The sequence below is a fragment of the Saccopteryx bilineata genome, chromosome 4 (genome assembly GCF_036850765.1).
Source record: "Saccopteryx bilineata isolate mSacBil1 chromosome 4, mSacBil1_pri_phased_curated, whole genome shotgun sequence".
In the NCBI taxonomy this organism is placed as follows: Eukaryota; Metazoa; Chordata; class Mammalia; order Chiroptera; family Emballonuridae; genus Saccopteryx; species Saccopteryx bilineata.
Window position 1 is genome coordinate 4,075,023 of NC_089493.1, and position 25,881 is coordinate 4,100,903.

The 25,881-nt window shown below is 51.4% G+C and overlaps 1 protein-coding gene, 1 long non-coding RNA gene, 1 other non-coding gene and 1 pseudogene across 3 annotated transcripts; 1 reads left to right on the forward strand and 3 right to left on the reverse strand.

The window, feature by feature from the left end:
• Nucleotides 1-3,968: 3,968 nt before the first annotated feature.
• ZNF839 (zinc finger protein 839) lies at nt 3,969-17,138 on the reverse strand. Its single transcript, XM_066274762.1, has 8 exons — nt 16,893-17,138; nt 11,584-12,495; nt 10,995-11,180; nt 7,579-7,671; nt 6,376-6,525; nt 5,549-5,686; nt 5,264-5,393; nt 3,969-4,511 (listed from the first exon to the last, which is right to left on the reverse strand). The coding sequence occupies exons 1-8, from the start codon at nt 17,124-17,126 to the stop codon at nt 4,120-4,122; spliced, it is 2,235 nt and encodes a 744-aa protein (XP_066130859.1). The 5' UTR covers nt 17,127-17,138; the 3' UTR covers nt 3,969-4,119.
• Nucleotides 17,139-17,387: 249 nt separating this feature from the next.
• TRNAI-AAU (transfer RNA isoleucine (anticodon AAU)) lies at nt 17,388-17,461 on the reverse strand. Its single transcript has one exon. It is a non-coding gene; the product is annotated as a tRNA-Ile (tRNA).
• A 122-nt stretch (nt 17,462-17,583) lies between these two features.
• Nucleotides 17,584-22,249, forward strand: LOC136335828 (uncharacterized). Its single transcript, XR_010731315.1, has 5 exons — nt 17,584-17,779; nt 18,124-18,191; nt 20,355-20,458; nt 21,060-21,114; nt 22,005-22,249. It is a non-coding gene; the product is annotated as an uncharacterized lncRNA (long non-coding RNA).
• A 53-nt stretch (nt 22,250-22,302) lies between these two features.
• Nucleotides 22,303-24,462, reverse strand: LOC136335375 (polypeptide N-acetylgalactosaminyltransferase 14 pseudogene; annotated as a pseudogene).
• Nucleotides 24,463-25,881: the final 1,419 nt, after the last annotated feature.

Below are 25,881 nucleotides of genomic sequence, written 5' to 3' on the forward strand. Positions count from 1 at the left end.
CCAGGGGCGTAAAGGAAATATGCCAGAAGTAAAAGGCTTCCCAAGGTCGCTGGCTTGAGCAAGGGGTCACTGGCTCAGCTGTTGCACCCCCTACCCCCGGTCAAGGTACATATGAGAAGCAATCAAGGAACAACTGAAGTGCCACAACTACGAGTTGATGCTTCTCATCTCTCTCCTTTCCTGTCTCTCTGTCTCCCTCTCTGTCTCTCACTCACTCACAGAAAAGTAAATAAAAGGATTCAAACATGACAGAGCATATTTTGAGAAAAGGTTAGGCTCTCTCACTGTGCAGGTTGACCTATCAAAAGCATATAAAGGCATCCACTTTTAGAATGTCTCTTGCCTCTGCCTTCACAATATTTCCTAAAAATCGAACCGTATAAAGGTAACCCATTGGATGTCTTGCAGGCTGGACACTGCGTGGTTGGCATCCAGCAGGAAGGATGTCCCGCCACGCCCTGCCCTCCTGGTTCAGGAAGCAGGTCGCTATCACGGGCCCAGGGCAGATGTGCAGGGCCCCGGGAGGCATAGGCTCAAACGCAGTTAGTTTTATGTTTGGGGGGGGTACACTCAGAGAATAAATGTTCTTCAGAGGAGACACCAGAACCATTTCTAGGCCTTTCTAGAATATTTCGTGTTTCTCGATGCCTCATCCCCCAGACACCCAAATTGCTCAGGAGAATGAACGGGAAGGATTGATACTGCAAAGGACAAACAAGTGAAAGAGCTAAGCAAGGGACAAATTATCAGGTGGCATTCACCCAGAGAGCTGTTCCAAAACAGAAGAGGTATCAAATTAATGGATGAGTTCTCCAGTGGTTGAATTTGCTGAGTTCCAAAGTCACTGCACAGTAGTAGAAATAACCTGCAGAACAATTTCTATCTGAAAGAAGCCAGTCATGAGAGAACCGATACCAGACTTCTAACCATAGTGGCTTCGTCACAGTTCTGTCCTCTGCCACCAGAAATCTTGCCCAAGAGACAGCAAAGGAACATAAAAAAGTACCAACAAAACAGAGGAAAGGATTGGGGACAGGTTTGGGGACGAATTCACAGTAAGTACCTTTAATTGAAACTAAACACACGCAACTCCAGGAAACACAAAAGCAAGAAAGGAATCACAAACGTACCATATAGAGACAATATGTAGACTATTTGCATATCATAAATAATAAAGGAGGGCTGCTTTGTTTTTTAAAAAATAAGTCTTAGAAAATTGATACTTTAAACTGTACACATACATGATTTTGTTCAGTAGATAGAGTGCCACCCCCGTGTACAGAGGTTACTAGTTCGATCCCCGGCAAGGCACGTACCAGAAGCAGTTGAGTGCACAACTAAATGGAACAAGTAGATGCTTCTCTCTCTCTTTTCTCTCTCTCTCTCTCTCTCTCTCTCTCAAGTCAATGGAAAAACTAAAAACACAACAACAACAACTAAGGAAATTATCTCCAGGATAAACAAAAGCTCACCAGAAAATGCCATCCTAGTGCACAGGCTCACAGTGAACAAATTTACATTTCAGTGTATAAAGCAAATACAACACTGACCTGTGAGACAGGTACAACAGAGTGTGGAGGGAGGGTGCGTGCGCCCTGCCCCATGTCTCAGTGGTTCCTCTGTGGATACCCTCTAACACAAACGAGTCAGGGGAGCCCCGAGACAGCCGTGGTCCGGACGCGCAGCAGGAGGGGAGAGCAGTCGCTTTGGCCGAAGGCTGAGGAGAGGGCACACACTGCTCATTGCGGCCCTTTGGTAGCGCTTGACATTTTGAACTATGGGTGTGTTATTCCCTGGATGAAAATAAAAATTTATATTAAAAACAGGGACCACAGCCTGACCTGTGGAGGCGCAGTGGATAAAGTGTCAACCTGGAAAGCTGAGGTTGCCGGTTCGAAACCCTGGGCTTGCCCAGTCAAGGCATATATGGAAGTTGATGCTTCCTGCTCCTCTCCTCCTTCTCCTCCTCTCTCTCTCTCTCTCTCTTCCTCTCTCTCTCTCTCTTTCCCCTAAGAATGAATAAATAAAATCTTTTTAAAAACCCAAAAAACAGGGACCACAGAGGGCATTATAGACCAACTGTCCCATGGTCCCCTTCTTCCCTTTCAGCTGTCGCCATCCCTATGACCTGGTAGGCACAGGAACGTGGACGTGGGGAGGGAGACGTGGGTGGACCTGGAGCCACGGCGCTGGCGAGGGCCAGCTGCTGGACGTGGACAGGGCACCATGACAACTGCTGAAATGCCGGTCCTCACCGAGGGCCCGGACCACCACCCGATGGAGCCCCTCCGGCAGCGTGTGTCTGCGCGCTGAGGCCTTTCACTCCCACCCCTAATTCCAGAATCTCAGAGGGTAAGTACCATGTATACAAGAGAAAGTGCTCGATCAGAAAGGGCGACTTCCCCTTGCTTTCTCTGTAACCGACCCTGTCGGTGAGTGTGGTGCTGTGGTGACCAGCCATGCTGTGCGAACCTGCCCCGGGACACGGGGACCTGGGAACCTGCCCCGGCAGACATGGCACGGCACCCCACGCGCAGGCCCCAGTAGATCCTGCCTGGCGCCCGGCGGGCCATGAGCCATACTGAGGTCATCTGTGGCTGCTGCCGCCACAGCCTCCTGCGCTTTCAACCGCGTACAGTGTGGCAAGGATGTGCTTCATTCCATTGGTCAACTCCCCACACATCTACGTAGCGCGCACACAATGGCGAAATTACGGCACATCGGGGTAGTCAAATAGAGCGATGTCCTACAGATAGAAAATAAGTGCGTACTTAAGAGGCCCCAGCCTGGACCTCGGTCAGATGGGGTCTGGCTTATTGCGTTCATCACCCTGCAGGGGTCATTGAAGGACTAGGAGCTCGGTCTTTTCTGCCTCCCTCTCCTTGTTCATACAGTGCAAAGTAGAGACAACTTTTCTTCCTACTTTCCAATCAAAGGCTGCCCAGAATGGCTAGCTTTTTTATTTACTTATTATCTTCTTTAACTGAACCTAGCAGAAGCTTCTAGTTTATGAACCAAGCCTGGTGAAAGAGCAGCATGTCACAGAGGAGAAAGGGGCCAGTCCTTGGGGAGCAGGCAGGCAGTCAGGTACTGTGAGCGGATCTGCCGCCGTCCTCGGCAGCTCTGAGAGGGGACGCACGGGGGGAACGCACCACGAGGTGACCCGCAGCCACCGGGGTACGGACCACGAGGTGACCCGCAGCCACCAGGGGAACGGACCACGAGGTGACCCACAGCCACCGGGATACGCACCACGAGGTGACCCGCGGCCACCGGGGGAACGCACCACGAGGTGACCCGCAGCCACGGGGGGGGGGGGAACGCACCACGAGGTGACCCGCAGCCGCGGGGGGAACGCACCACGAGGTGACCCGCAGCCACGGGGGGAACGCACCACGAGGTGACCCGCAGCCACTGGGGAACGCACCACGAGGTGACCCGCAGCCACCAGGACAATGAGACGACAGGGAAAAAGGGAGACCGTGGGGTAGAAAGACGTTCTTTATAAATAAAACATTCCTATGTGTCAGCATTCACATTAGAAAAAGACATTGCTTGAAACAGACCTTTTTTGGGTAAAATAAATCCAATTCTAGGACTATGGTTATGACCTGATCTGACCCTGAGGTGGGGGCTCTGCCCCCAGGGTTTCTAGAGGGACCCCTGCAGGGCAGGCCCCTCCGCTTCAGTCAGTACGACAATGTCCTCCTCCCTAGACACGATGGAACCTGGATGGGACAAGATAATCCCCTCAGAAGCCTGAATACATATCTGCTTCTGTTCCTGGGACAGCTCAGGGCACCCACTGGTGATTTTAAAAGCCACAGCTTCACCCACAGCAGCGATGCTCTCCAGCTCTCTCTGGTCATTGTGTGTCCTGGTCCAGCAGGGAAACTGGTCCAAGTCCCCCACATGGCTTCCGAGACCCCCTTCAGTATACAGTGACCCGTCCTGGCTGAGCTGCGGCCCTGGCTTGGAAACAGTGCTGCCGCAGGGCATGGGTGTGATGTGCAAGGACAAGCCTTTCTCCAGCGGGAGGGCCGCAGCCCCAGGGGGCGGGGCCTCGCCAGGTCTGGGCTGCGGAGCTTGCACGTGGGAGCCAGGCACCTGGCTGAGCTTTCACGCCTCTGTGGTGGTGTTTCCAGACCCCCCAGGCAGCTGGGATGCCACTCCTCCCTCGGACACCGAGCTGATGCAGGGTCCCGGGCTCCCCAGGCTGTCCCCAGCGTTTGGGTCTGGAGAGTGTCCCTGCGCATTCTCTGTGGGCAGTGCCGCCGCCTGTTCCCGGGTCAGCGTCCCGAGCTGTCCCAGCTGAGAACACGGACCGGGCCCACTGACATCCCGAGACAAAGGGGAAGCAAGGTCTGCAGACTGGCTCCTGGCTGCTAAGTCAGCACGTTCTCTTGGCTGCAGGCCCGCCTGTGACATGCCTGTGTCGCTATGGGAAACCGGCATCACGCCGCCTTCTTCAGGGCAGTGAGGGGCGTTCCCAGTTACTCCAGAGGCAAAACCTACACGTTGTGGGAAACAGGGGGTCATACATGTGCTGTGTTATGGCCTGTCCACTGCACTCACTACCCCAAACAAGCTGGTCCAAACTCATTTTCTTAAAAAAAAAAAGAAAAAGGGAAAACATAAACCCTCCTTTGCTCCTTGGGTTGGCACTGCGTAGCACAGATGGAGCCACAAGAGGAAAATCCAGACCCGTGAGGCGCGGGGACCCTGGTCCGCACAGCTGCCAGAGTTCTCATCCATAAATCTGCCCTCCCTACGACAGATTTAAGTAATACATGTGAAAATGGAGGATGCCTCTTTAAGGCAGAGAGACCTTTGCACCAGGGAGGGTGTCAGGCGGCAGCGATAAGCTTTTAGAGAGTTTATCATGATTCTCAAAAAGCCATATGTTCAAAGTGTCTGATGGATAGGTTCTGGCCAGGGCAGGAATAAAAGCTAGGATATGTCTTGTTTTCAAATGTTAACTCTTAGCGGGCACTTAGAGCCGAGTCTCAAAAAAGCCAAGCCACAGACTGGGTGTAACCCCCTCACCCCCTGCCAGTATGCTACTCACCACCACACGGCAACTCTTCATTTCAGCGCAGGACCCAAGAAGACCTTCAGGTCCCCAGGGATGGATGTGGAATGACTGAACATGGGGAAGCTGGGATAAAACTCATGAGAAGCCAGAGGGCTCTCTTACATGTGGGCGCAGGGGCACCCACCCCGAGAAGCAGGCCACAGGGCACAACCAGGACGAGCACTTTACCCTCACTGGCCGCCAGGGCACTCTGGGCCGGCTCCTGCTTTCCTCCGCTTGGGGCAGAAGGCTCAGGGGCCTCCTCAGGCAGGGTCGCCCTCCTGGTCCTTTTCACTGAGGCCAGCCCCTCCTCTGCGGTCTAGGAGGAGAAGAGCCAATCCCTGAGGTGAGGGAGAAGCAGGGGACCAGACCAGCACCCCTTTGTCCTGGGAAGTGCCCAGAGCTGAAGGGGTTGCACCACAACCGTCCCCACAGAACAGACCGGCGACTTGGTCCTGTGAACACCACGCCCACCTCGTTCTCCCTCTTTCCCGGGCCGGCTGCCTCCAGCTCCTCCCCAGCTATCGCCTGGCCGGGGCCTGTGTGCGGCGTGCCATCTGCAGGTGCTTCCCTCTTCCTCAGGAATTCTGTGATTCCTAACGACTCGGCAACCTAAGGAGAAAGACGGGCAAGGAGTAAAGGCCTAGGCGCTGGCCGGTTGGCTCAGCGGTAGATTGTTGGCCTGGTGTGTGAAAGTCCTGGGTTCAATTCCCAGTCAGGGCACACAGGAGGAGCACCCATCTGCTTCTTCACCCTTCTCCCTCTCTCTCTTCTCTGTCTCTCTCTCTTTCCTCTCACAGCCATGGCTCTGGAGCAAATTGGTCCTGGGCACTGAGGATGGCTCCATGGTCTCCACCTCAGGTGCTAAGAAGAGGTCAGTTGCTGAGCAATGGAGCAGCCCCAGATGGGCAGAGCATAGCCTCCTAGTGGGCTTGCCGGGTGGATCCCTGTCAGGGCACATGTGGGAATCTGTCTCTGCCTCCCTTCCTCTCACTGAATAAAAAATAAATAAAAAAGAAAAAGAAAGAAAAAGTAAAACCTGTTAACCATGGCTTTAATGCTGATCATCAGTGAGGGGAGTATGGTGCTGTAAATTTCCTTTTAGCTTATCTGCATTTCTTAGTTTTCTGAAAAAAGCATTTCTCGCCCTTATATGAAGAGAAAAGTCTGCACTTGACAGGAAAAAGAGCTGAGAAGCAGGTGACAGTGAGGACATCACCACAGAAACGCTCTCGTTTCTAGCAGATGCCCTTCCCCAGGCTGGCTCAGTGAACAAAACCTCTCCCCCGCAAGGCCGCTACCTCGTTGTTGCTGATTTCCAGGGGCTCCCGAGAGCACAGGCCAGAGCTGTGCAGGTGATCGTGACACATTTTCTTAACCATTTTATGCAGCTCTTCAAATTCCTTGTACACAGCTGGGAAAAAAGGCTTTGCTGGATGAACTCTCTCAACCTTAGTGAAGATGGAGATGACAAAAATGTTTCATCGTGAGGCACTGATAGGGGAAATACAGAAAGACATCTACAGGACGGAAGGGCAACATTCCGCAGCCCTCGGCCCAGGCCTGCCCAGGCAGCGTCTCCTCCACTCCCCAGGGAGAGCCTCCTGTGTGCCCAGACTGTGCTTGGTGGGCAGTGACACTGGAATGGGCCTGGGGAGCAGAGGGGACGGCAGGGAGGCCCGAGGACAGGTATGTTCCTGGGGCCCACTGTGGGGGAGGCAGACCTTCTCTCCCCAGGAAGCTGTGCTGGCACCTCCGGGAAGTGGGAAGTGCAGGAGGCCTGGGCTGCATCACCAGAGTGGGCTCCCCAGGGAGTAGAGCCTGGCAAGGAAGAGCTGGCGTGGGCGAGGCCAGCAAGGCTGTGGGTGGGTGCTGGGGCCCTGGGCTGGCCAAGGTTTGCTACTGCCCTTTTGTGCCTCCCACACCAAGTTACAGCAGCCAAGGAGTCCGGGAGGGAGGGGCCTTTGGGAGGTGTGGCACAGACAATGGCCCCACCCCAGCATCTGGCTCAACCAGCAGCCTTCCTTCAGCTCTGCCCCAAGGGGGTGGGGGTGATTCCAAAAAGCCGGGGCTCGCCTGACCGGGCAGTGGCGCAGTAGACAGAGCACTGGACTGGGATGCGGAGGACCCAGGTTCGAGATCCCGAGGTCCCCAGCTTGAGTGCAGACTTATCTGGTTTGAGCAAAGCTCACCAGCTTGGACCCAAGGTTACTGGCTGGAGCAAGGGGTTACTCGGTCTGCTGAAGGCCCATGGTCAAGGCACATATGACAAAGCAATCAATGAACAACTAAGGTGTTGCAATGTGCAATGAAAAACTAATGATTGATGCTTCTCATCTCTCTGTTCCTGTCTGTCTGTCCCTATCTATCCCTCTCTCTGACTCTCTCTTTGTCTCTGTAAAAAAAAAAAAAAAGCCGGACTCTTTCTAAGGTAAATATGAATGAAGCCCTTTCTAAATATCTTCTAATCATCCCTGAGGTCATTTAAAAACACAAAGACTCACCTTCATCAGAAGAAAGTCGTACAGGGTCACCACCTGGGCCAGCTGAGGCAGGGCCAGTTCTACCAGATCCTCCCGGTCACACTGGTGGAGAAACTACCAGAAGAAAGTGTTTGATGTCTTTGAAAACCCACAAGACTCTCCCATCGGCCAACAAGTTTGGAGCAACAGAGAACATAAAAATCCCCACGTCTCCGTGATGAAACAACCCTAAAACAATGAATGTTTTGCTTTATTAAATATCTCCCTCGTCCAACCGTTAGCAAAGTCCTGTGATCAATTCTGGACTCAGCGTTTGGCTCCCCCACCACAGCCCTGTGCGCAGTGGGTACCAGGTTCCAGATGAGGGCTCAGGGATGGGGAAACGGTTCTCTTCTCTCCAGGGCTCGCCAGCCAGTGCCGGAGACGGAAATGCAAACAAGTCCAAGGCAGCCAGTCAGGACACCAGCCCAGAGTGCAGGTGGGAGAGGAGGAGGACCCAGGCGACAGGTGACAGGAGGGCTAGGTCGGTGTCGGGGAGAGATGCAAGAGGGCACAGTCCTCAGGGCTCAGTGACCACTGGAGGGGCTGGCGGAGGGGTAAGGGGGGCCAGGGATGCCCCTGGGTTCCCAGCTGAGCACCAGGCAGACCCTCAGCAAGGTAGGGTGGGACAGGAAGCCAGAAGTGGAGCTGTTTGAAGTGGGAGCTCACGCTCCAGAGAGGTGGGCGTCAGCAGAGGGAAGGGGGTTGAGAACGAGGAGGCAGCCAGAAGTGGAGCTGTTTGAAGTGGGAGCTCAGCTCCAGAGAGGTGGGCGTCAGCAGAGGGAAGGGGGGTTGAGAACGAGGAGGCAGCCAGAAGCGGAGCTGTTTGAAATGGGAGCTCAGGCTCCAGAGAGGTGGGCGTCAGCAGAGGGAAGGGGGTTGAGAACGAGGAGGCAGCCAGAGGTGAGGGGACCTGGGAGCCCTCGAGACAGAGTCTCAGGAGGCCAGGGAGGATGTGGGGGCTCAGGGAGTTGGAGGAGTGATCAGTGAGGAACTGCGAAGTTTGGAAGGGGGTTCAGGGAGCAGCAGATCATCAGAAAACAGAAAAGCCAAAGGAAGACCTTTCATTTGCAAGACAAGGTGTTTATGACTTGGAAAAGCCCTTAGAGAAAAATGACCAGCTGGTTTGCAACACTTTAGGAGGTGTGGGAGGTGGGGGAGGCCGGAGTGTGGGTGGCACCTGGCCACACCCTGCCCTACAGCAGTCCTCTGCTTCACACTCATGCCCGCTGACAACTGTCACTGACTTGTGTGGCTGTCCTCTTTCCCCCAGAGTGGGGACTGTGTCTACCTTGCACCCGATAACCTATTGGACAGTTAGTGTGTACACTGACGCCATTTCTGAAGGGTTCTCCGCGATGAGTCTCAGCAGTCCTGTTCAGAGCGGTCCTCCGCCCTGGGCATGCCGGATGCGGCACTGTGAATCAGGTGACGGGGCTGTCATGTGCGGGTGGCCGGCATTCCGAGCAGACGGCCTCACCGGTATCAGATGCCCGTCCACATGTAGACACCAAACACCCTGCATTCAGGGTCTGGGTCTGTCCCCCGCAGGGTGACCTTGTGCCAGCTACCTAGTGTCTCTGGGTTTCAGGTTTCTCATCTATTAAGTCAGGATACTATCATGGAACCAGTGAAACTAGTCAAGGACTACCTCCTGCTCCTAAAGACTAGTCCTCCCAGATTAGTTAACAAATCCTCACCGCAAAAAACAAACAAACAAAAAACAAACTGATCCAGCAGGGTTTACATTTCTCGCTAGAACCCATAATCTCATGGAGTTTTCCAGGAAACCCACTTCCTCTGACAGCCCGCCTTCCGCTGGCGTGCAGGACCTGGACCCCCGACTGCTGGCTGTGACACGGGCTCGTTGTCTCAGGAATCACTAACTTATCTCACACTATCTTGCTATTTTTTTTTTTTTTTTAATTTTTGAGAGAGACAGAGAGTGAGTCAGAGAGAGGGATAGACAGGACAGACAGTCAGGAACGGAGAGAAATGAGAAGCATCAATCATTAGTTCTTCGTTGCGCGTTGCAACACCTTAGTTGTTCATTGATTGCTTTCCCATAGGTGCCTTGACCATGGGTGGCCCTTCAGCAGACCGTGTAGCCTCTTGCTGGAGCCAGAGACCTTGGGTTCAAGCTGGTGGGCTTTTTGCTCAAACCAGATGAGCCCGCGCTCAAGCTGGCGACCTCAGGGTCTCGAACCTGGGTCCTCTGCATCCCAGTCCGACGCTTTATCCACTACGCCACTGCCTGGTCAGGCTGTCTTGCTATCTTTTACTTCTCTTGTTTCAGATATCCCAGCGGGGTGGGGGGAAGGTGGCGGAGGGTGTGGGGGCGGATAGTGGAAATGGAAGGAGACTAGACTTAGGGTGGTGAACACACGGTACAATATACACATGGCATGTTACAGAACTGGGCACCTGCAACCTGTGTAGTTTTGTTAACCAGTGTTGCCCCAAAACATTCATTTGGAGAAAAAAAAAAAGGATATCCAACTAGACATTACCAGGTAAATAAATACATTCTGGTTAAAGGCAACTAGAATAAGTTGAGTGTCCCACTTTTCCAAGTCAAGCCCACTAAATTCAGTTCGCTCATTTTCAAGGGGCTGGGATGGAGGTGCCAGGGCTCAAAACCCGAAACACACTTTTATACCTTAAAAATTCTTTTTTTTTGGTATTTTTCTGAAGCTGGAAATGGGGAGAGACAGTCAGACAGACTCCCAACGGGGATCCACCTGGCACGAAGCTCTGCCCACCAGGGGGCGATGCTCTGCCCCTGGGGGGGGTTTGTTCTGCCGCAACCAGAGCCACTCTAGTGCCTGGGGCAGAGGCCAAGGAGCCATCCCCAGCGCCCGGGCCATCTTTGCTCCAATGGAGCCTTGGTTGCGGGAGGGGAAGAGAGAGACAGAGAGGAAGGAGGAGGGGGGGGGTGGAGAAGCAAATGGGCACCTCTCCTATGTGCCCTGGCCGGGAATCGAACCCAGCTCCCCCGCACGCCAGGCCGACGCTCTACCGCTGAGCCAACCGGCCAGGGCCCCTTAAAACTTCTTAAAAAAGGAAGAAAGAGAGACAGAGAGAGAGAGAGAGAGAAAGAAAACAAAGTCTATTGTTTTCTAAATGGCTTCCATGAAAACACAGGTTATAATTTTCCCAAAACTTATAAAAGGTAAGCAGCTCTTGCTCCCGGTGAGGCACTCTGGTCATTTTAAGCAGGTAGACCTGAATTATTTCAGGCAATACTGTCCTCGAATTTATGGCATGCTTCGTCCCAGTACCTTCAGGTGACCTGCAGAGCTCTCTGGGTATTTGACTTTTAAAGTCAGAAGCCTAAAAGCGAATTGCCACACACCATGCCAGACAGGTTTCAAGAACAGGGTCTAAGAGCAATGTACCTCCTGGAGGCTGGCTCTGCTCCTGGCCGCTCTGCTCCGCTCCGGAACGGCTGTGCTGGGCCCTGCAGGAGCCGTGGAGCAGTTCCTTTTGGGTCCCAGGTGTCTCTCTGCTCCCAAAAGAGCTGAATCACTTCCATCTGCTGGTTCAGACACCAGTGCTTCTTCAACTGCTACAGACTGCCCGTTCTAGACCGTGTCAGAAGGGGCAAAACAAGGAGAGAAGGCACCAGGTGTGTCACGGCTGATGCCCGGGAAGCAGTCCTGTGGATGGCTGCCCCCAGTCCCGACCTTTCTCAGGACCTGCTGTCATGTCAGCCAGGAGTGTGCTGTGAGCAGTCTTACCGAGCAGATCTGAAGAGCGGGCCCAGCGCCCCCAGCAAACGCACCCCTGAAGCCACGCGGTATACACGGGGCAGAAGACACACCTCACTTACCCAGCAGCGGGGCTGCCAGGGCGGGGTCTCAGATCCCCCACACAATGACTGGGGTTCCACGTGAGCCCTCGCCTAAACCCCCCTCAGACACCCTAAAGGTTCATTTAAGGATGACGGGCAGCAAGAAGGACCCTGCCACCCGATACAAACGTTACCTGCATGCCACCATGTGCAGACCGGGCCCCTTCCTCACTTAGAAGAGCTGATGTGGACAGTCCCAGAGACGTCCCGCCAGCAGCCCTGCCCTCCGCGCGGCCCCGGACCACGCTCGCACGGGCTTTCTCAGACAGCACCGGCCCCGGCCCCGGCTCCGGCCCCGGCTCCGGCTCCGGCCGGCCATGGCCCGGATGGAGTTTGAAGTGCCGGGCCAGCCCCCCCTTTCCGATGTAGGACTTTTCACAGGCCTGACACTGAAAGGTCTTGGGCCTCAGGGAGCAGCTCGGTGGGTCAAAGAGCGCCTGTTTTCCCCTCTGCTCCTCCTCTTCTTCCACACTCAGTTCCGAGTAGTCGTCGGAACCAGACAGGTGGCTGTCGGCCAGATCCTCCATTTTGATGAACTTATAATCTTTGGCTTTATACTTGGGAGGTCGGGATATGCGCCCAGAGCGTGTTTTCACTTTCAAAGATCGTTTTAGTTTCTCAGTGTGTTTTGTACGCAAGGTGGAAACAAGGAAGTTTGCTGAACTGGATGAAACAGATGTTGCTGCGGGTGGGTCGGAGGTGGACTGAGGGGCCAGCGTGGTGCTTGGTTCATTCGGAGCCTGGGGGGCCACGACCCTCTTCGCGGGCACTGATCGGCGAGTGGGCAGCGGCCTCTGCACAAAAACCTGCACGGGAGGCTGCAGCGAACTACTCAGGAACCGCAGCTGCGGCCGGGCGCGCAGGAGGGGCTGAGCCCCAAGCAGCTGCGGGCTGGGGACACTGAGCCCCAACATGCTGCAGGGCCTCCCGGCGGCCAGTGGGCTCGGCCTGGCTATCCTGGGTTGGATGGTGGCTAGTGGGGTCACGGGCCTTTCCCGACTTTTCTTTTCTCTGGATGTTACCTTGACACAGATGGCTTCCAGTTGCTTAAAGAGAAAAGAGAAAGAATTTCGCTTATCAACGTTTCTACAACTTTGCTCTTAAATCCACCGCTGACATTTTTTCTATATTACAAAATGCATCTCATGTATATAAAAGTCTATATGATGTATCTGTACTATTTATAGTGCTGTTTCTTTTTTTCCTTTTTTTTTTTTTTTATGCTTACAGTATAGTGATGTTTCTTAACCTTTCTGACCGGACCACAGTGATATATTTTACATCATATCCATAGGTTAGTGTGTAAACATTTGCATACATAAATAATATTAAAAGTTCATGAAACTTTTCACTTCCTACATAAATGCCTTCTGATAGTATCTATTCTGCATCACTTTTTAGAAAACACTAATCATAATCCACTGAATTGATCTCTTGGCCATTAAGAAATATCCCTCCAGCCCAGCCTTCGATGGCGCAGTGGATAAAGCATCAACCTGTAACGCTGAGGTTGCTGGTTCAAAACCCTGGGCTGGCCCTGTCAAGGCACATGCAAGAAGCAACTGCAAGTTGATGCTTCCGGCTCCTCCCCCTGCCTTTCTCGATCCTCTCTCTAAAATCAATAATTAAAATCTTTTAAAATAAAGAAAGAAAGAAATATCCTTTCTTATAATTTTATCACACGTGTATTTATTGGAATTCTCTGCTCAAAACTGGACTCAATTCAATACGTAGGCTCATTTTTAAAAGTTGTTAATAAAATTCTAGAAACCGAAAAAGCCATAAAGAACAATGCACCCAGGTCCGCCCCATCCACCTTGAGACATGCAGTCAGCACAGCCTAACCCTGTCCTACCCTCCCACGCCACACGCCTTTTCTCCACCCTACCCCCACATGCTGTTGACCATCCTTCTCACACATCTTCCTATATTACATTTGTAGATATCCCTACAAATATGTAGTTCTGTTTGCACAGGTTTTTAAATTTTATGTAAGTGCGTATCACCATCTCCTGCAGCTTGCTGGGGCTTTTCCAGGTATATTTACTCGCTCTGTTGCTTGTGAAATGCCTTGACATCAAGGCACATAGCTCTCGGGTGTCCATCAACATTCTCCTGTCGGATGGTGGGTCTCCAACCCAGTGCTCTCTGGTCTGCCCTGAACCCTCACCGGTGTGCGTGTACGCCCGTGGATGTTTCTCCAGGGTACATACCTAGAAGTGGGGCTGTATATCTTCAACAAGCTTTTTCTTTTTAACAACTAGCAAAAATTTTAAACGCCCGTGCTTCTTGAATCCTACAGGAAACACTGGCATCGGCATAGAGCTCTATGTCTAGGAGATTCAAGGCGGCATCAGCAAAGCACCCACCAATGGCGGGAGCTGCAATCAACCATGTTCTACAAATAGTTACGGAGCAGTGACCCCGTGCCACAGATGATGTTATAAATGTTAGGGACACAGCTGCCACAGGCTCAAGGAAGGGGCAGCAAAACAAAATCCTTGCCCTCAGAGGGCAGAAATAACGAGCGGGCATCTTTCTCCAGGGAGAGAAGAGAGACAACCCTCAACAACCGGAGCGGCTTTCTCAAGCCCAGCACCGACATTTTGGACCAGAGATTCTTTGTTGTGGGGGCTGTCCTATGTACTGCAGGATGTGGAGTAGCATCCCTTCCTCTCTCCACGAGATGCCAGCAGCACCCCCCAACGTTGCGACAGTCAAAAGTGTCTGCAGACCCTGCCAAATGTCCCTGCAGGGCAAAATCGTCTCCAGTGGAGAACCACTGATATGGGAACACCAACAGGCCCTCTTTAGACTCGGCCTTGTACCAAATGGAGGGTCAATAAAAATGACAGCCTGACCAGGCGGTGGTACAGTGGCTACAGCATTGACCCAGGACGTGAGGTCCCAGGTTTGAAACCCCGAGGTCGCAGGCTCATCTGGCTTGAATGTGGGCTCACCAGCTTGGCAGGGGTCACTGGCTTGAGTATGGGATCATCAACATGATCCCTTGGTCACTGGCTTGAGCTCAAGGTCGCTGGCTCAGCTGGAGCCCCCGGTCAAGGCACGTATGAGAAGCAATCAATGAACAATTAAGAAGCCACAGGAAGAATTGATGCTTCTCATCTCTCTCCCTTCCTATCTCTCTCACTCAAAAAAAAGGAAAAAGAACAATTAGATTTATACTTCAAGAATCACATTTGTTTCCATTTACTTATTTACTTATGTTTCTCTAGCTCCTGGGATACTATCTGATAACACCTTTAAATCTGGGTGCATGTGCCAAACCCTATTGTTTTAAGATTACCGCAGTGGTGAAAATGGCCTCAATTTTTAATCTGCTATGCACACTAGTTTCTGTGTGGGTATTATACTTGATACTTTGCTATATATTCATTTCATACAGTAGACTCTTACTAAGTGTCTCTGGCTGCCAATCTAAAACATAAGCAGAGTCCTCCTTCACCCTTGAGGAGGTGGGTAGCCCCCCCCCCCCCCCCCCCCGCCCTGCCTCTGTCACCTGCAGATCTGCTGAATCAGGGTCTCCCGCCCCAAAGCCTGTCCTTTCAAAAGCTCTGCTGCTGATTCGGCAGGCAGATGCGGTTCCCTGCAGAAGGCAGACAGGAAAACAATGCCACCAGGGGGCAACAGGTGCAGTGAGAGGCAGGCGGCAGGGACAGCCCAAGAGTGATAAGCTTCTCAGAAGTGGTGACCTCTGCAGGAGGTCTGGAGGCTAAGTAGAATTTTTGCCAGATGGAAAAGGTATTCTAGATGTAAAGCAAAACAACAGGGTGCATCACCTTAGAGGAAACTAGAAATGTTTCTGTGGGACAGGAACGGGGAGGATGGGGAAGGATGGGAACCAAAGTCTGAACCACGGGGGTACATATCCACGTGGCCTGTGCATTCTGACCCACCCCAGCCCTAACACTGCCTCTCCTCTTACTCAATTTCAACTGGCACTCACCCTTCCCAATCTAGTTCAGACACCACCTTGTCTGCAAAGTTGCTTCTGATCCCTCAGCCAGAAATAACCTCTCCCTTTCTCTAAATGCACTTAGTTCTCCACCTGTGTCTCTAGCTTTCTCACTGTGATCAGAAGTCATCTGAGTCCTGTTTTACTTCCCTGGTTAGATTATAACCTCCTTGGGGGCAAGGCACACAACACAGATGGATTGCCAAGCCAAGGCGCAGCTGGGACCCAGGGTATTAGCTGAATAGGCCACAACTACATTATTGGGAATTCAGGTAGAATTTATATCAGCAGTTCTCGACCCACAGGTTGAGAACCGCTGATTTATATCATTCAAATTAGGTTAGCGACAGAATATAATCATGCCGACAAACTTGACGTTCACTTTCATTTAATGAAAAAATGTCATTTTTGGACTTTTTCCTAAGTTGCCACGCCAAACCCAAAAAGTTGTGGCATTCAACAGTCCCAGGAGTGCAGCCACACATGGGGGTGGGGGACCCTGGGCAAAGTCACTCAATCTCTCTGAGCTTGTTTCTCATCTGTAAAATGCTGACAGGAACACCTTTGTGTGGCTGCTGAGAACTACGCAGCCCAGCGCAGCCCCAGGCACCAGGCAGGGTCTCCGCAAACAGCAGCCACTGTCACCCTCTGACTCCACAGACTTGCTGAGTCCGGCTGGGGGGGGGGGGGGCATTTGTTTCCTCAGCAGAGTAAGAGCCAGAAAACTCATCTAATGAGCCTGCAAACAAGGAAAGCAAAGCTCCAAGAAGTTGAGTCACCCAAGGTCACACCCTTAGGCAGTAGTAGTACGGGCAGAATCACAGTTGTCTTCTCAAACTGTAGCAAGACACCTCTCCAGTCTGGATCACTGATTGGTACAATTCCAATTCCCGAAATCACTCAGGGTGTGCGTGTGTGGTGTGTGGGGGGGAACAAGGAGGATTGTTGATTTTATTCTCTGTCTAATTCTCCCAGCGTCGGAAGTGTCCCCACAAGGAGAAGCGCTATGTCATTTACAACCCCCGTGCTGAAAAGAGACCTAGGCTTGGGAGACCCTGCTCCAGCCCCAACTTCCCTAAGTCGCCAAGAGCTGTGTGACCGTGGAAATCATGCCACTGAGACATGAGGCGCCGTCGTTTACAGAGTGCTTTTCACACGTTTCATTCATTAAATGTACAATCGCTGGCGGGTACGCAGTCAGCGCCCAGTGAGCGCGGGACGAACGACAAGGGCCCCGCAAGAGGCGCAGGGCGCACGGGCGCGCCGGGCAGAGGGCCCGGCCGGGGCCCGGCTCCTGGGGCGAGGAGGGCTGGCGGAGCCGCGAACGCCGGGCGGCGACAGCTGGGGCGGGGAGCGCCGTCCCCGGGGGGCCGAGCGCAGGGACAGCCTGAGCGTGGCCGCGGCCCGGCAGCTCCGCGCACGTGTCCGCCCGACCTCTGCTTCCCCACGTCCCTCCCGACGCCTCACCTGCGGCGGCGGCGGAGCTCTGGGGCCCCGCGGCGGGGCGGCCTGCTGGGCCGCGTACCGCAGCCGCCGCACCGCATCCTGCAGCGCGACGGGCGGCGGCGCCTTCGTCACCTGCTCCAGGACCTGCTGCAGCTGCTCGGGGCCCAGCGGGGCGACCCGCGCGGCGCTGCCGCTCCGGCTTGGGCGAGCCCGGCCGCCGCCGCCGTCCTCGGGCTCCAGCTGCGCACCTGCCATGGCAGCCGAGGCCGGGACTCGAACCAATGTAACCGAGCGACGGCGGCTCCAATGTGCGTCACCCGGAAAAGGGCCAGCTACGAGCGCCCGGCAGGGCAAAATACCCGGGAAGCGACCGCAGATTGATTTGCACGAGGCCTACAGGTCTCTAAAAGCATATTTAAAATTCTCTCCCTCTGGTACGAGGCTTACAGTTCTCTAAAGGCGTATTTTTAATAGTTGTAAAACACTTTGTAGTGTCACTTTTTAAAAGGGTGACGCTGGCCCGTACGGGGATCGAACCCGCGACCTTGGCGTTATTAGCACCACGCTCTAACCAACTGAGCTAACCGGCCGCACGCTTCAGGGAGGCCGCTAGTTCCTCTATGAGGACGCTGTGCCCGCGCCCCGCCACAAGCGGGCCGAGTCTCCAGACTGACTGTGACGTCTGTCGTCATTCCCTCCGGCCGTTGAAAACCCTGAGCACCCGGGGCTTTCACGGAGAAGGGAGGCGGCTTATCAGAGCGAACGGCGGGCTTCCGCACGGAAAATAAAAATTGTACTTTGGAGCCTTCGCTCGGGGGAAAGGTTTTCAAATATTGCAACTCGACGCTACTTCCACTGATCTTCGAAAACCCTCACAGCTTGGAAACTTCGTGTATCCAGACGTTTTGGTATGGTTAAATAAAGCTTAGAAAATAGAAAACCCGAGGAAGTACAAAAAGAACCACCGAATTCCCCCCTCGACCCCCACAACAACCGCCGCTGGAGTCTTGGCATCCTTCCTGCCATTTCCCCACCCCCCACTGTACGTACAGGTGTGTGTGTGTGTGTGTGTGTGTGTGTGTATGTGTATTTGAATTCAGTGTAACCTTCCTTAAAAGAATATAATTTTTAATCATGCTTTTTGTACTTAATATTCTATCATAAGCCTTTCCCTAAATAATTGCACATGTCATTTTGAATGGTTCCTGCGTGTCTCCTCCTCTTTTTTAATGTCTTCTTTTTTGCCCTCTAGTTAACTAGCACCTGAATAAATCAAGAACAAGCTGCTGGGTGGGCGACCGACAGAATTCACTCCAAAGGGTCTGTATGGAAAAATAAATAAATAAATAAATAGGAGAAAAATATGTTGGGAAGACATGTCTGTACCCCAACCCGTATGTCCCAGAGGCTGTGGTCTCTAAGAAGCCCTGATCACCTGTCCTGCTGTGGCAGGTGCTCCAGGAGAGAAGAATGCCCACTTTTCACACTGTCCACTCCTTCAAACAAACAAACCCCATACCGGTGTATCATCAGGGTTCCCTGTTGCCAGCAGAAAAAGCCAAGTCTAGTTAGTGGTAGCAGAACAGATTTAGCTGAAAGGATGTTAGGTGACGCACCCCACTACCAGGAAGGCTTAGATGAACGGCCAGGTTTAGATGAACGGTCACTTAGTCAGAAATAGCCCTAAGCCTGATGGTGCTCTGACCCCAAGGAAGCAGCTGTGAGTAAAATAGACCTGATCCTGTGGGGAGTGGGAGGGCTTACAGTTTAGCAAAGACAGGTGTCAGAGTGACTGGCTCCTGAGACTGGGACATTGGACAGTGTTCTGAAGAACAAGGATGGATAAATGTACACCAAAGAGGATAGAGCCCTGTTGGGCAGATGAAATATGTTATGCTCACTCTGTTAAAGATGGCGCTGCCCACATGGAAGCCCATCGCCCAGGTGATGATATTAGTTGTCCTTCTTGCTTGGGATGGGTGTGATTATATTAATGTGTGTTGAGGGCGGGCTGTGGGCAGGCAGGATCCTTGTAGCCTGGGGCTTGGTTTTAGGACTAAGCCTTTCCCACCCTTTTTGATGTGGGGTGGTGTACTCATGAGGAATCCCATTATGCCTCAGATAAGTGACTATGTATCAGAGACTTCCTTGTTTCTTTTTGGATTAAAGGTTTGGATTTCTACACTATAAAGTGGGGCAGATGGGGAACGTGGTCTCTCTCAGTTCCTGAGATTAGCATTAGAGAGAACAGAGAAGGGCCACGTGGAGGAGGCAGGAGAAGCAGCCAAGATGGTGGAGCGCTGAGGGAAAAGCCAGTTGGAGTTTGTGCAGAGAGAAGGAGATGGGGGACAGAGGTGAATAAGGCTGGTGAGCTAGAACATTTGATTCTAGGAAACTTGGATAAGGCAGTGGCTTTGTGAGCACTGAATGGGTGGGTTTTGGAGCCCAGTGTGTGTTTTTACTTGCCCACCGGGTGCAAGCTAGGATTAAAGCTAATGGCCGACCAGTTATTGGCTCCGTTGTTTCATTACCGTTTGTCAGAATCCAATGCGAACCTGCATGGGCCAGGTAGTTTTGGTGGTGGCCGTGCCTACTGGCTTCACAAGCCCTCTGGGCAGAGGGAACTGCCAGTGATGGCAGGTGTCCTGCTGATTTGCTTACCTCTGAATGCCCACAGCCTAGCACACTGTCTGGAAGAGTAGGTGTTTAATAATAAGTGTCAGAGGGATAAAAGAGCAAATACCAAAGTTATCTTACATTTTATTTATTTATTTATTTTTAAACAGAGACAGAGAGAGGGTCAGAGAGATAGATAGACAGGGACAGACAGAGAGGAATGGAGAGAGATGAGAAGCATCAATCATCAGTTCTTCATTGCAACACCTCAGTTGTTCATTGATTACTTTCTTGTATGTGCCCTGACCTCGGGCCTTCAGCAGACCAAGTAACCCCTTGCTCGAACCAGCGACCTTGGGTCCAAGCTGGTGAGCTTTTGCTCAAACCAGATATGCCTGTGCTCAAGCTGGCGACCTCGGGGTCTCGAACCTGGGTCCTTCCACATCCCAGTCCAACGCTCTATCCACTATTGTAGATCATAAATGGCAAAAAACCATTCTAGATTCGAGGCTTTGCAGAAGGTTAAGTTCACCCCCCTTCACCTCCATATTGGCTATGATGCTGAGTATTTGCACCCACTTCACTTGCTTCCTTAAGTTACTAAAAACAATTTACATGCCCTTCCTCTTACTCTTCGTTCAGATGTTGGTTGATTTCACTTATGCATGGTGAAATCATTCCTGCTTTAGCCTCAGATGTGTAACTTTGTATCAAGGACAAAGTTGATACGTATGATTTGCATTTGACTATATAATAAAGCAAACTAGGGCTGTGAGGCACTCGGATATTGCCATCAGCATTTGGAGAGTCCTGCCCATCCCATTTTTTGTTAATAAGTGTGTTTCCCTAATTCCGCACCGTTATTAGGAGCTGCGCTGGTCCGCGGCAAGTGGCGCTCGAACAGAAGACTTGAGTACAAGGAAACTAAAACTGAAGGAAGGTGACGGAACTCCCCAAGTGAAGTGCACACAGTGAGTAAAGAAAGTTTTGGGGGAAAGTGTAGTCGAGAGTAAAAGATTATGGGACAGATAGAGTCAAAAATAAGAGACCTTTTTGTAGAAATGTTTCTGTATGAGGACAAATTGTTGTCTGAAGAGTATCAGGGTGAGCTGGAAACAGAGAGATGTGAATATGAGGATAACTTGGAGTCTGAGGATGACTCGGGGGGTGAAAAATCCACGGCTATGGCTGCCTTAGCCGCAGGGCCTCCACTGCCCTCAGCTCCTTCCTACGTTCAACCCTCTGCTCCTCCGTTCCCTTATCAGGCTGATTCCGGAGTCTATAGCTCAAAGTCTGGGAAATCCCCTCTCCAACAATCTATAGACCAGGCTTGAAATGTAGGGGAAACAATAAATGGCTTTACCTATTTTCCTGTTGTAGAAAAACAGGATGATATAGGGAGACTAGTGCGAGAACATGAACCTGTACCTTTTAGAACTCTGAAAGAGCTTAAACCTACTTGTATTCAGTATGGGCCTACTGCCCCGTTTTCACTTGGTTATTAGATACTATTAGTGCAAAGGCTCTTCCCCCAAATGACTGGAAGGTGATTGTTTGTGCTTGTCTCTCCAGGGGTGATTATTTGCTGTGGAAGTTGGACTTTCTTGAGAATGGATAGGAGACTCAGGTATTAGGAAAATTACAGCTTTTCCTGTCATGGTCTGATTTTCTTTAATGTTCTAACTACAATCTTCTGAACTATCATTTTGTTTCTTTCTTATTCTTTGCCTGGAAATTGAGGCAGGGGACCTGTGTTGGATCTGACTATAGAAAATACCCTAGCAGCTGCCGATAGCAGATTTTCTCGGGGAGATTTTGTTTAGCCCCATCCTTCAGTCCCTCTGTCTGAAAATGCCCTAATATCAGGCAGGCATCTTTCTAATCTGGATGTGCTCTGAAATCCCAGGTTTCTCTCTGGTTTGTCTAGTTTATCTAATTCTTGTTTCTTTTTAGTCTTTATTTAATGTTGTCTAAACTGTGTCTGTTTTTAAGGCCTGAATTAAGTTCTTTTTTTTTTTTTTTTGCATGCAAAAAATCGGAAATGCCGGCTCTAATATTTAGAAAAAATGAAATGTTTTTAGAACTTGTTAGGAGCACTCATTTAAATTTAAATAGAATAGAATGTAGATCCTTAAGACTTAATGATTTAGTTAGTGCATTGTGAGGTGTGTTCAGAGTTAGGAGCCAAATAGCAATTTAAGTATTAGGATTAATCAAAGTTATATGTTATACTTGTGTTTTTTTGTGCGTAAATTGTCTTGTTTATGTGTAAGGTTATATACCCAGTTAGACAAAACAAAGAAATTGAGCAAAATGAAGCAGGACTCTAATAAGTCATTTCAAGAATTTGTCTCACGGCTAATTCAAGCAGTCAAAAGAATAGTAGAGGATAAAAATGTGGGAAAGATTTTTTTTTTCTTTTTTCTTTTTCTTTTCTTTTTTTTTTAACTTCCAAGGTTCCTTTATTTATTTGGAAAACAACCTTCACTCTTCATCTTTCAATTTAACCCTGTCTAGTGACAAGGCTTCTGTCTCCGGCCTCTTGTGTAAGAAAGGGAACAACATGAACACTTCCCATTAGGTCTCTGTCTCCAGACACCAACTGGGGGCAAACTGGCCAGGACTGGAACTTCATGGCATTGAGAATATGTGGGAGCTGTCTCAGAGCCCCTCTTGGCTGGTAAGCGTTTCCTTCATCTTCCCTGAGACAGCTGCTCCTGCCCTGGGGGGCTCTGCCTCCACCTTCCAGTTCAGGGCGTCTGCAGTAGTCATGGGCTGATCTCCATGCTGGTTCTCATCGGGAGAAGTGCCACCCCATGGCCCCCGCTGGGTCTGGCATGGATCCTCAAGAGCTCACCATTTCCCAGTGCTGGCTCATGAGTGAGGACTCACATGGGTTGACAACGACATCCTTGCCGTTCTCAGTGCCATCACCAAAAATGTCTGTGTCTAGGCAGAGGTGAGATGCCACGTGCTCGATGCGGGAGCCAGCCTTGGTCCATCGCTGTTTGTCATCTCCATTCTTGCAAAGGATAAGGACCACCGGGGCACCAGGGAAAAAGGTGATGACTGACAGGCACAGCTCCTCCTGCAGGATCTGCTGGGTGTACGTGAAGGCCCAAATCTGGGACTCGGCATCTTCGCCTTCGATCTTGACACACGGGCTTAACTTGAGGTTGGCCGTGTCTTGGTTTTTGTGTCTTTGAGACTCCAGGCACTTGTGCCTCTGCCGGATGCTGCCTTTATGGATGGAGGAATCCTTGGGGACTCTGAGTTCTGGATAGACATTCTCCAGGTACCACTTGAAGCTCTGGCATTGCAGATTCCTCCTCAGGTCCAATCTGCTCTCGATGTTTCCAAAGGGCTTCTCCAGGGCGAACGGCCGTGCAGCATAATAGTACTGCTTGTATTCATCCATCCATACCTCAGCTGTCCGCTTGGTATTCTTTATATATGTGTTGGCATTTCCATCTGGGAAAACATATGGGTGCTTCTTCCGGAAGACATGGCCGACTCGGCTGCAAGGGATGATCTCTAGGCTGCCTCCACACATCACACTCGGAAAGAGATTTCAAAGTTCTCCCCACCCCAGATGTTCATGTCCATGTCGTATTTCCCCACGTAAACGAACCAGGATTTGTCCATCAAGAAGAGCCCTCCAGCTATGATTGGAGTCCTAATGGGCTCAGCGGGGCTTATGCGCTGAGCCTTCTATTCTGGGGTAAGCTGCTCCCATTGGAAGTGGAGGCTCCAGTCAAACCCCCCTCTGAGCTCCGCGGCAGACTCGATGTAGGTGAAGGTGTCCAGGTTGATGACATCGATCACTGGGCACACCACCTGTGTGTAGTCCTCTTTGATCCTGTGCAGCAGGGGCTGCAGCCAGTCCCTGTTCACCTCACAGTGGCTGTCGAGGAAAGCCAGAATGGTGCCCTGGGCAACGTCAGCGCCCCGGATCGGGACCGGACCAGACCTTGCCGCTGGTTGTTACGTAAGCATTTCACCTTGGGCAGCTTGATGAGCTCTTCGCAGTCACCAGGGTCATTGCTGAAGTCATCCACTAATATGATTTCCTGGATCAGGTTCATAGGGGTGCGGCTTAATACGCTGCGGACAGTCCTAAGCAGAGTAGAGCGGGCCTCGTTGTGGAAGGTGATGATGATGCTGGTGGCAGGCAGGTCCCTGCAGTACATCAGCACAGTGCAGCTCAGGTGGCGAGTGTCCGGGACGGCCCAATTGCTGGAGATCCGCTCGCTCTCCCGCTGGTTGGAAGCGTACAGCTTATAGGGGTCGTCACCCACGTGCCACTTTTTGGCATTCAGATACCGCCGCTCATCAAACTGGTCCCACGGGTCGTCCCAGTCAGCATCCAGTCTGATGCAGCTGTTTGTAGCTTCCACGTCCACTACTAGCGAATGATTCCAGTCCCCAAACAGACGAGCTTGTACCAAAGCAGGAGGCTCGGATCACGTGGTTCATTAGAGAGGCGGGGTAGCAAACAAACTTGGATGACAAAGGAGTGGGGTAGAGGCACCACAGGACTGAGTCCTGGGTACGCAATGTTTGCAATGTTTGTGTGCCCTGCCTTGGGAAAGATTTTAATAAAACAATTAGTCTATGAAAATGCTAATTCTGCTTGTCAGGCTGCACTTCGGCCTCACAGCAAGAAGGGAGATATAGAGGACGATATCAGAATATGCGCCAATGTTGAGACTTCATACATGCAAGGTCTTGCTTTTACCACAGGCAATAAGGCAAGATTTCCAAGAGGATGCTTTGATAAAAGGGCACAACAAACGAAAGAAGGAAGGTCAGGGAAGTACTTCTGCCCGTGGATACTATTTCCAATGCAGGGGTTCTGGGCATTTTGCTAGAAACTGCCCTGCTCCCCCCGGATATCGGTCTTAGCCTCTCCCTCAAGGAGAGCCAGCCCTTAAGGCTCCGGACCTCTTGCCCACGTTGTAGGAGAGGGAAACATTGGGCGAATAAATGTAGGACTAAATATACTACCGGAGGGCAGGGAAACGGACAATGGGGCCCTCCCCGGCCCCATCAAACAATAGGGGCGATGTCGGTGTTTCCTCAGCAAACTCTGATTCCAGCAGGCCAAACATTGCCCAACTATCCCGGGCAACAGCAGGCAGCGCAGGACTGGACCTCAGTCCCACCTCCCAATTCGTATTAACTCCAGAGATGGGACCTCGAGCTATACCCACTGGAATTTTGGGGCCACTTCCCAGTAACACAGTAGGACTATTGTTAAGCAGAAGTAGTTTAACTATGAGAGAATTCTTTGTTCTTCCTGGAGTAATAGACTCAGATTATACAGGGGAAATTAAAGTAATGGCTCACACTCTGAGGAATATAGTCACTATCTCCCCTGACATGAAAATTGCTCAATTAATCCTCTTACTTCCTTTAAGACAAGGCCAAAGCCTACAAAAGAGACCCCAAGAGAATCAAGGATTTGGCTCCACTGATGCTGCCTATTGGATTCAAAAAATAGGTCAGGAACGCCCTGAAATGGAACTAAAAATACAAGGGCATAAATTTAAAGGACTTTTAGATATTGGAGCTGATGTATCTGTTGTTGCTAAGCTACATTGGCCTCCTTCCTGGCCCACTCATGCAGCAGCCACAGAACTACAAGGCATAGGGCAGAGCAAATCCCCTCAACAAAGTACTAGTTTTTTTACAATGGGAAGATAAAGAAGGTCATTCTGGATTTTTTCAGCCTTATGTGCTCCCTGGATTGCCAGTTAATTTGTGAGGTAGAGATGTTTTGAAAAATATGGTAGCATTGATTGTCAGTCCTAATGGTTTAGTAAGCACTCAGGGATGCTTGATCAGGGATTTTTGCCCACTAAGGAACTAGGAAAAGAACGGTGGAGAATTCCCACCCCCATAGAAGTGGCACCCAATACCAGAAGGCGTGGATTAGGATATCAAAATTTAGCATAGGGGCCTTGGTAGCTCCTGCTACCCCAATAATGCATAGTGCAGACCCAATTACTTGGAAATCAGATAATCCTGTATGGGTAGACCAATGGCCCCTTTCTCAGGAGAAACTTAAGGCAGCTTCTCGATTGGTACAAGAGCAGTTACAGCTTGGGCACATTGAACCATCTAATAGCCCATAGAATATACCTATATTTGTCATTAAAAAGAAATCAGGAGGCCCTGGCAGGTTGGCTCAGTGGTAGAGCGTCAGCCTGGCGTGCAGAAGTCCCGAGTCCAATTCCCGGCCAGGGCACACAGGAGAAGCGCCCATCTGCTTCTCCAGTCCTCCCCCTCTCCTTCCTCTTTGTCTCTCTCTTCCCCTCCCGCAGCCGAGGCTCCATTGGAGCAAAGATGGCCCGGGTGCTGGGGATGGCTCCTTGGCCTCTGCCCCAGGCGC